The 10,601-nt window shown below is 44.7% G+C and overlaps 1 protein-coding gene across 1 annotated transcript; it reads left to right on the top strand.

Annotated features, from left to right (window-relative positions):
• The first annotated feature begins 834 nt into the window (after positions 1–834).
• On the top strand, positions 835–10,359 carry clmpa (CXADR like membrane protein a). Its single transcript, XM_030792201.1, has 7 exons — positions 835–1,003; positions 3,165–3,322; positions 4,827–5,025; positions 7,080–7,247; positions 8,125–8,247; positions 9,183–9,324; positions 10,014–10,359. Exons 1-7 carry the CDS (start codon positions 835–837, stop codon positions 10,357–10,359), a joined length of 1,305 nt encoding a protein of 434 aa, XP_030648061.1.
• Positions 10,360–10,601: the final 242 nt, after the last annotated feature.

Raw genomic sequence — 10,601 nt, forward strand, 5'->3', positions numbered from 1 at the left:
GCGTTCTGCCGCCACGTAGCTATTTACTGCCACCCATATCTCAGAGTGCCCCGGCGAAATGCAACACCCATCTTCTATCTTTTTTACCACTCTGTGGAACTGTCACGCACACTGTGATATATCAAGTGTAGAGACTCTTGGAGCTTTTAACTCACTAAGGCTGTCCTCTCAGACTGACGCTGGGAGACTGCTGTTGCTGGTTACTTGTTTGCGATATGAAACCGGTTCTATCTCAACTGCCATATTTCAAGTAAAGCCCTCAGACCTTCAGTGAAGAGGTGTGTTTAAAATGTGCTTAGGCTGTGTCCTATCCTGCAGTATGCAGATAAAACAACATGTATGAACGAATTATGACTGCCCACTACCTCATTATACGCGCACTCAGACGCGGGCCATACCTGCTGTGTGATTCTCAACTTCATGATCGGATTAAACAATGGAACATTTCAACAAAGGCAGTGGAAACAAAGTCCATATAACTTGTATTTTCCAGAAAAAAAAAAAACCAACCCAAAAAATCCTCCTTGCTTCAGTATGTCTCGAGGCCCTTGACTCACATCAGGCTTCTTGCCAGCATGCCACGGTTACAGAAGGTTGACAGAGTTATTAAAACAGCTGAAAGGCAGAGAGTTTATTTTCTCTTCTTTTTTTTTTTTTTTTTTTTGTTCCCTTGGTTTTTTTTTTGGTTTTTTTTTTTTAATCAGGTGGGAAAGATTGGTATTGTGTTTAAGATCGGATCCAGGCTTCAGCGGGTGGCCAGAGCTTTCGAATCCGTCCAATGCGCTGACTTGGAGGTGCAGCGTGACTTTGGCCGGTTTGAAGGGTAAAGACCCGATGGGTCCCCTTGGCTTCACTATAATAAGATTGGTGGGGTCTGCTGGGGAGGGGGATTTACTGGAGCACGACTCCCCCCAGGGCATCTTCACAGAAACCAGCCCCTCCACCAGCTTTGGAGCTGGGCCCAGCCAAAGCGGCTTGGCTTCCCTATTGTTCACGATCACATGTCGCCTTTTTCTTCCACTATGCAGACTGGGCCAGAATGCCTGAATTAGGCCAGAAAATCATAGTCTTCTCACTGACAGAAAGAGAACACTGGAGTTCTGAAGGTTTATCCATAGCCTGCAGTCATTAATACAAGTCTTTTATCATCTGCTCCAATTCAAGCAAGCGGTCTTTACAATATTTCTCTTGTTTTTATTGTTGGTATTTTTTCTTTTTTTTTTTTTCTGAGGATAAAAATGTAACAGTCGCTGATGCGTCCATATACTGCAGGGTTCTTTGAGAATGTCTGGTATTAGAGAAGTTCTTGATTTCAAGGTCATGTCTTGTTCAACTTTCACCTATAAGGAATTAAACCCGGTACAGTATAAAATGAATCATCTTTGAAATTTCCTTTCACTGGTTAGTTGTAGCTACTGATCTATGTTTATTACGCTCAACCAAAAGATGACAAACTTTATGGCGTGCTGAGCTCTGTGTTTCAACTTTTTCTTAAAAGAATGACGTGACACTTCTTACTAATTATTGCTGATGGGCTGGATGTTATCCCCATCCCAAACTTTACTCTTTTCTGCATGCATTCAATTAAGATAAACCCTGGCCAACCTAATAAAACCTGTTTAGAGGGCCTCTAAATGAACTCTAAAGATTTCACAAGTTTTTTGCCTTCCAACACTGGTGAGATAAATAGCCAAGTGAGTGAGGCAGTGAAAAAGACAGAGAAGTTTTATTGGTGATCTTGTTATTTAGGGGACGGCTGTTGGCCTAACGGCACACTTTGCTGAGCAGTGCATTCTACCGGTCATTGACTTTCCACCTCCACAGCGAAGCAGGCAGGGACCACACTCCAATTCCCTGCCTGGCTACAGAGTTATTACTTTTCCAAAGGGGCTCATTTTCACCTGCGTATCACATCCATAGCCTTCTAAAGCCACTCGCTTTAATCTAATTATCCCTCGATTGAGTAATCATGAGTAATTATCCCACTGTCGTCACCTCGGTTCTTTATTAATTGCCGACGCTAATTGCGACCGTCACGCGCGGTATCGCGACCGCGAGAGACGGCGCAGTCGACGACGGGCGAACGGGGAAAGTCCTCGTGTCACTGACGCGTGATGACGCGGGAAGCGCATAACTGTCACGGATAGGCAAACAGCGCGGAGTCGAGCCTGAATGTTAGCCTGAGGACACAGGCCATAGGCAGTGTCAGTGCAATGACTGTCATTTGCATGCATTGGTGAGAGGAAATCAGTCAGCATGACAAATATTAACATATATGGAGAATGTAAAATGGATGTTACTGCTCAAAAGGGTTACCGTGAGCTAATGTGAGGCTTTACAGAAGTCCCGAGTACACTAAATTTACATATTTCAATGACATGAAGCAAGGATATTTCTTTCCTGATTTACTGATTCTGAGGTGCTGTAAGAGAAATATCTGTTCAAAAGAAGGATAAAAATATGATCTCGTTGATGAAAGGTTTACAGAACTTTAGGGAAGAGCGTGAATTCCATTTTCGCCCTGAACACGAGTACTCTAAACTGAAAAGTATTTAAAAAAAAAACAAAAAAAAACATGGCTTGTTTTCCATTCGCAATTTGTTTTGAGATGTCCACTGCTGTATTGCAGGGTTTATTTAATATTCAAAGGCCATTTCAAAGAGAATGGATTATACAACATTCAGCTGTGTGTCTTTTCTGTGGGATTTGGCACAGAAAGACAGCTGGAGATGGGGACACACCATTCTCTCGGTTGTTCTTTTGTATTTTGCTTAGAAACCCCTAGCCCAATAATATCAGCTCTCACTTACACATCCAAAGCGTTAATGTGACCACCGTGCCTTTGCATTTAAGCCATTCGAGAGTGACGCTGGCATACGGCTCTTCTAACACGCTGCCCAAATCCTGAACAAAAATCCCAGAGACGCTTGTCTCTCCAATAGCATCCAGTCCAGCACCTCTGCCTGGTGTCCCTGCACTAAAGCCATCCAAATCCTTTCACTGTTACTTTCACTCATACTTACATGGCTGTTGCTGGAGCTCCCCAAGGACCAGCCCAGCACAGCCCAGCCTAGTTCAACTTCGACTTTTCCTGCCCCGCCCTCACGTACTCTCTCTGTCTCTCTCTCTGTCTCTCTCGCTCTCTCTCTCTTTCTCTTTCCCAGTGGTGCTGAGTGTGCAGCAGGCCAGCAGCCAAACGGAGATGAAGAGGGTGGTAGGGGACAATGCAACACTGCCCTGCCACCATCAGTTCTGGCAGGCCGACACCTCCACTCTGGACATCGAGTGGTTGCTGCTGAATCCTAGCTCCAAGCAGAAAGTGGTAAGGTTTTTTTTTTCCCCCGACTTTGTAACCCGCCCCCCCCCCCCCCCCCTCCTACCCACACCCCCCCATCCTCTGTCATGCCTCTTCAGTAAGCCTGCGCTCTGGCACGGCTAAAGCAACAAATCTCTCACCTCTGTTGTCACCTAATGTACCGTGTGCCGCGGCTATAAGTGATCAGCTCACTGCAATGTGGGGAGAGGAGATGAAAACACGAGGGGTTTCAGCGTAGACTGAACACACAGCGTAGACACATTTACATCTCAGGAAGAGTGAAACTGTCCAACTATTAATTGCATCGTTTTGTTTAAAACCCATAGCGGATCTTTTTTTTTTTTTCTATTTTTTTTCCTTCCCCCAAACACCTTCAACAAATGCCTTTATGATCTAAAACTGGCAAGTATACAAGTTTGTCATTTTAATCTGGCTCATTGTCAACTGAGTCTCTGAGGTCCCATCCGACGCATTACATTCGTCAGGATAAATCCGTTGTTTGGCCTTAAGTTAATGTTACCGCCGCTACAGATGAATAATAGTTTACAAAGACTTTTTTCATTAAGCTAAGATTTTTGCATATGACCCATTTACGGGAGCCCCAGTTGGACGACCAGGCGAAGTATCAAATACGCTCGTACACAAAGTCAAAAGTGCTCCGCGCGTGTCTCAGCCTCTTTTAGCATTCTCTTTTACGGCGTCATGTTATACATTTCCACATCTTGAAGCCACGAATAATTTTTTTTTTCCCCTCACGCTGCTGAAGAGTTACAGCTCAAGAGAGCTCTCGTGCATTTCAATTCAAATTGCTCTTCAGTGAGCAAGGACAAATCTCAACAGCCGTGGTATAAACATAAGAGAAAAGCGAAGTGTACATACGCACACACACAGACACACATACACACACATATACACACACACTCACTCTCTCTCTCTCTCTCTCTCTCTACACATGTTTTTGGCCTCAGTAGCATGCTGTGCTTTTAATGTTCTTTTGCTGTAAAGGCATGTGGCAGGGACGCGGAAAGTCAAACATAACCCAACGCCGACCGGGATGATTCATAATGGCATCAGCATTTAGCAGACTCCTTCCTCGGCCCAGTGTAAGAGCGGACAGAAGGACTTCCACTCCCCAGATGCCTCCTGTCTTGGGGCGAGGAGTGACAGAGTCAGTTTGTCACTTCTTTGACGGCCCGAGCTCCGTAAAGGAAAACTCATCTCGAGAAGTTGAGCAGTAAATATAACGTATTACTCTCGCGTCACGAACGTGTCATTTTTCCACGTAGTCTCCTGCGGTCATGGACGAACAGATAACAATCTTCTGACATCACAGATAGGCAATAGACACGTGGGACATCCTGTACTTTAACAGAATTCACGTGCTCTTTAAACAAGTCCTGTTTATTTGCGCGGCCCCGGTGACATACGTGAGCGTTCGTGCGTCTTGACCCCCACGTCACGAATGAGCGCTATTGATTTCCTTGGCTCTGACATCATTTCCTCCCGCCAGGTGATCACATATTTCGCCGGCCGTGTTTACGACCCCAACGAAAGCGAGAGGGGTCGCCTGTCCTTCGCGGCAGACTACCTTAAGGGGGACGCCTCACTGCTGATCAGTGACCTGTCACTGGCAGACTCTGGAGAATACAGCTGCAAGGTGAAGAACGGAGGGAAATACGAATGGAGCACAGTCAAGCTTATTGTACTGGGTGAGTGTGGAGCCCTGAAGCCTTCCTTTAATGAAGAAGACCCCCCCCCCTCCACACACACACACACACACACTCACACCCCTCACATGGCTACAGTCATGACAAGCACATGACAGATGCTTATGTCACAATAGGCTAAACTAAAAATAGCGCACGAATATTGTCCTTTGGCTTAGCAGAAATGATTGTGTGTGATTTGAGAATGAAATGTCACTCGGAAATGTCACAATTTGAGGGGCAGGGGTTTAAAAAGAAAGAAAGAAAGAAAGGAAAGTGAAGGGTGTGTGCGTGAAGGATGTTTTTAGATTTTAAAGTACTTAAAGACCAAGATGTTCTCACAAGTGTATGGATATCTAAAATAAAAAAAAAAAGTACAGACAAAAGTGGGGATGTTTTTCTCTTCCCCACAAGCTGTGATGTTTGTGTCTACGAGCTTTTAAGTATTTGCTAGTTTGGATCATGTTTTCTGAAATATCTTCTTGGAGCTTTCATTTTTAGTCCCTGTCAAGCCATCTACTCTCAAACACACACATACACACACACACACACACACACACACACACACAAAAAGCATGCACATGCGCACACTAACTAAAACCATCGTAAATATACTCACTGTGAGCACATGCTGAATCTGTTACCAGCGTTGCAGTGGCCTTTATCTCAGTTCTCTGCCGCATAAAGACATTAACTAGCGCGCTACAAATTTACACATACACTTGTACAAATAGCCCGCGGCTTTGCAACGACACCTTCGATTCGGAGGGACAAACATTAGCATTTGTCTTGTTCAACACAAAGATAATGGCTTGGCACAAGACCCAAAGCCTGCCGCGGTTGAACGGTATAAGCGATCCTGACAGAGGCTGAAGATGTAAAGGCCCCTGCATCCTGTTCACTTCCCTAATTGCATCCTTCAGTGAGTGCCTGGGCAGAATTGTCCCCAGTCAGCACAAAAAAGCAGAGGAGAGCAGATGTCTGTGTGTCTGAAAGCCGGTGTGGGTGGTGGGTGATTGGTGATGTGGTGGTAGAGAAAGTGAGTGTGTGTGTGTGTGTGTGTGTGTGTGTGTGTGTGTGTGGATGGGTGTGTGTGTGTGTGTGGATGGGTGTGTGTGTGCATGCGGTCAGCGGTATTTTGGGATTAAACACCATCAGGTCTCAGTGGAACCAAACAGGATTTAATGGTTAACACTTTAGAACTTTCGGTGGGACAGGTGTTACATCGCTAGGTGCGATTGTTTGTTAATCTAACTGTTTGTATGCTTTTGTGTGTGTGTCTGTGTGTGTGTGTGTGTGTGTGTTTGTGTTTGCATCAGTAAATTTTGTTAACATTTTACATTAACCAAGAAATACACAGTGTCATTAAAATGTTCAAATGGTATGTGCTTTTCTCCGTAATAATGTTCACGTGTAATTCAGAATAACTAAATTCTGTGGTTTTGTAAAGCAAGTTTACACATTCACAGATTTAGGGGCCATTGGAGTTATGAACATTCTCATGTTGACATGTAAGCCAGACATCGCTTAATATGCCTCTCAAAGATTTGAATGTTCACCGGCTGTGACATCACAGACCACAACTCACTACAATTTCACATGCAGACAACTATACCTTAAATCTTTTCTGTGATATATACGTTTAATGTGTTGAGCTGTGTAACTGACCCGTGGCTTTGTAACTTGATTTGGATTTGTGAGGGTTTTAGAGTTGTTGGCTCCTGGTGATTCTCACAGACATAGAAGCAGTGTGTGCAGTAGTGTAAGCAGCATTGATAATTAGCTGCCTTACAGTTCACTCTTTCTACCCGCCCTCATCACACCCTTAACTGGTGCAACCATTAATACCGTTATGGTTGGCAATCAAGTGGGTGGGGCTAGTTAATAAGGATGCATGTGAGTCCTGAGTGTGTATATGCGTGTAAGTGTGTGTGCGTGTGTGTGCGCGTGCATGTGTGTGTGTGTGTGTGTGTGTGTGTCCTGTAAGTGTGTTTATGTGTTTGTGTGAGGGAGCTTCATTAACGGGCTAGTGCGTGCGTGTCGTTCTTTCTCTCCAGTGAAGCCGTCGAAACCGCGCTGCTGGATGGAGGGCAGATTACTGGAGGGCAGTGATGTAAAGATGAGCTGTAAGTCCACAGACGGATCCGACCCCATTCATTACAAGTGGGAACGTCTCCTGGACAAGGGCAAGTATGTGGGGAAGCTGCCTCAACTAGCTCTTATCGGTAAGAATTGATCCTGTGCTTCTTCAATAACCTATTTGAAATGTCTGGTGTCGTTAGTTGTGGAGTGTTAGTGTGTGGTAAATTTGTGAAGGAAAAGGGACAATGGATCACTGACTTCAAAGGAGGGGCTCAAACAAGGAGGGATCTGATTGGCCTCCTGTTTCTCAGGGGAGTCCAATAGAAACTTTTTGTTCGTTATTGTATGCAAAACAGTAAAGTGTACCAGACACAGAAATGCAAGGTGAACTCAAGTGTATGATTATGAGAGAGCATCTGTTTTAGTCGGGTCTCAGCCCGGATTAGCAAACTTTGCCGGTGTTCTCATCTGCCAGCATTTTTTTTAAAGCTATTATTATCCTCGTCCTCTTTGTGAAAGAGTGTACACTGTGTTACTTTTGTTTTATTTCGTTTAAGGATTGACAAATTTTCCATCGAAAGGCTCTCAGGCATGTGTTTCTCGCGTCTAATTGACCGATCTGTTTGGCTGACATCACAGATTAAAGACATTCAATCTTCTTATCCATTACTCTCTCAAATAAAAACAGAAAGACTGTGTCCTTCTTTGTTCTTTGATTAAACTGGGTGGGCAGCCCGTCTCTAGAGGACAAAGAACCTGGATTGTGACAGTACAAATTAAGCTCAAATTAGATTTGGATTTTAGGAAAAAAAAAAAAAAATGGTTACAGCAGCACTTGTCCTTACATGCTCTGATAATTCCTCTAATTAACCTTTCTAACTAGATTCAGAGTGAAATGTTCTATGTGTGAAACGAACACGCGGGGGTTATCGTCGCTACTATTAACAAAAAAAAAGAACAATAAATGATTTGTGTTGAGCTCACGCTGTAGATTTTGAGACGTGCCTCGCTGTTCTGTAGACCTGAAGAACCCGGAGGTGGTCACTCTGAAGAACCTGACCAGGGAGAGCGCGGGGGTGTATCGCTGTACGGCCAGCAACGACGTGGGAGAGGAGAGCTGTACCGTGGAGGTCAAGCTCCACTGTGAGTGTTTGAACTTTGAACCGTGAGCCGGAGAAACACAATTTCAAAGATGTTTTAATTCATGAGCGCGTGCACGAACGAGCACGCGCACGACCCACGCCCCTCAGGAAGCAACCTGTCTTAGTTTTCAGTTCTCAAAGATTTCCAAATCTTTACTTTCTGAATCCTAAAAAACTGTTTCATATATGTATATTTTAAACATATCCATTCACTTTATTAACTGAGACAACGCATAGTTGTTCTGAACAGTTCTACTCCTTGTTCCTTCTTTTCTTTACACTCCTCCCTCAGGTACCTGACATATGTTACATGGGCTACATCATCTCCACCTCTGTACGATTTGTTTGAGGATTATGATGATATCCTCCCTATGTTTGCAGTTAATCAGAAAATACGTGCCCTGCTACGCAGAATAGCGCAGCAGAATTATTTCAAATCCAGATTAAAAATTCATTCCTTTATTTAATTTTTTTTTCCTGTTTCTTCTTTTTTTTTTCAGAGAGTTCATTGATACAGTTTTATCCCCTCAATAAAATCTAAAACCTTTCTATGCGGCATTTCCCTCGTAATTAAATTAGAAGAGGAGAGAAAATTAAGGGGGGTAAAAATTAATCAAATGAGGAAAAAAAAAAACATCTTAGCCGTGCGAAAAACTAGGCTTTTATTAAAAAATAAAATTGTCACTGTGGCGTCTGGATTAATGGTTTGTGCTTGCTGGAGTATTCTCATGGTGCTGTTGGATGGATTGCCGTGGATATCTGCAATGCAGAGCTTGTTTGCTGATAAAGTAGTTGAACATAAATCATTGGCATTTTGAGATTTGTATGTGCGTGTGTGTGTGTGTGTTATGCGTATGTATGCACCTTGGTATGTGTGTGTGTGTGTGTACACGTGTGTGTGTGTGTGTGTGACATTTCAATGTCTTTCTCCAAAAGACGTACGCGGTATGGGAGTGGTGGCGGGCGCTGTGGTGGGCGTGTCTTTCGGAGTCTTCCTCATCATCTTCATCATCTGGCTCGTCTTTCGCAAGAAGGAAAAGAAGAAATACGAAGAAGAGGAGACCCCTAACGAAATCAGGTACGCATCACACCGCACCTTCGGCGCCACCACCATCATCATCATCATCATCGCAGGCCCAGCAAGAAACAAGCTCGTATGAATGATGATTATAACGTGGAAGAATATGATCTAGTGCCATGCGTTCAATAGGGAAATGAGCTCCGGTGTCCCGCGTTACGACTATAGATGCTGATGGTGCTACTTGTTACGGCATCAACAGCGTTTCTTTGTTGTGTAGCATCCATGTCTCTGCTTATTTGCAAGTGTCAGGATGAATTATGCAGCTTCCGGGGCTGACTGAGCATCAATAATGCAGACGTGAGGAGGGGAAAAGAGGGGTGTCGACAGTCTGTGTACACATTTCGAATTTTTCTACAGCATTTTCACAACGATTACAGCTCTGTCGTTCACTTGATTATGGAACACGACAGCATTCTAAGTCAACAAGAATTAATCGTATGTTATTAGGTAAGAAATAGGCTCCCGTGTGGCTTCAGCTGGCGCTCTGAGGAGGGTTCTAGATGATTTGAGTGGGTGATTTATGGCAGTATAGTGGAACATGCTGACGGGGCAACCAATGTCCAGACAGACAGCGTCTTAGTGAAGAGCCTTAGGGTTTTTAAGGCTATGGCTGAACTGAGTGTGCTTTTTTTTTTTTTTTTGGTTCGTTTTTTGTTTTTATTTTTTTTTTCTTTGTGTATTTGCAGGGAAGACGCGGAAGCTCCCAAAGCAAAACTGGTGAAACCGAACTCCCTGTCGTCGTCTCGGTCCGGCAGCTCCCGCTCCGGCGCTTCCTCCACTCAGTCCATGGTCCCCAACACTGCCCCCCGCGGGACACACCCCCGCCTGCCCGCCGTGGCCGCGCTGAAGGAAAACGGCCAGCCAGGCGGGTTTCCCCAGTCGCCTCCCGCCTACACCCAGGTGGCCTCCAAACCCCTAGAGCCTGGGACGCCCAAGCGTAGCCCTTCAAAGCTCAGCCCAAGCAACTTGGTTAGAATGGGGGCCACACCTGTTATGATTCCTGCCCAAACCAAGGCCTTCCAGACTGTGTAGGGGGAAAACAAAAAACATCCAAGACTACACACGTAATGCAGAAAAAAAGAATAACAAAATCAGACCCCTTCAGACTCAAATCAACAATGGAGCACCTAAGAAACGTGACGCCGTGGACACTCAAGGAGCGAAGGAGCAGCGAACGCCGCCTGCCCCCCCCCCCCCAAACCCCCCGCCCCCGAAAACAAGAAGTGGTAACCCCACCTATTGAACAGACGATGAAGCAAAGAGATGTTTTCGTA

The sequence above is a fragment of the Chanos chanos genome, chromosome 15, assembly GCF_902362185.1.
Source record: "Chanos chanos chromosome 15, fChaCha1.1, whole genome shotgun sequence".
In the NCBI taxonomy this organism is placed as follows: Eukaryota; Metazoa; Chordata; class Actinopteri; order Gonorynchiformes; family Chanidae; genus Chanos; species Chanos chanos.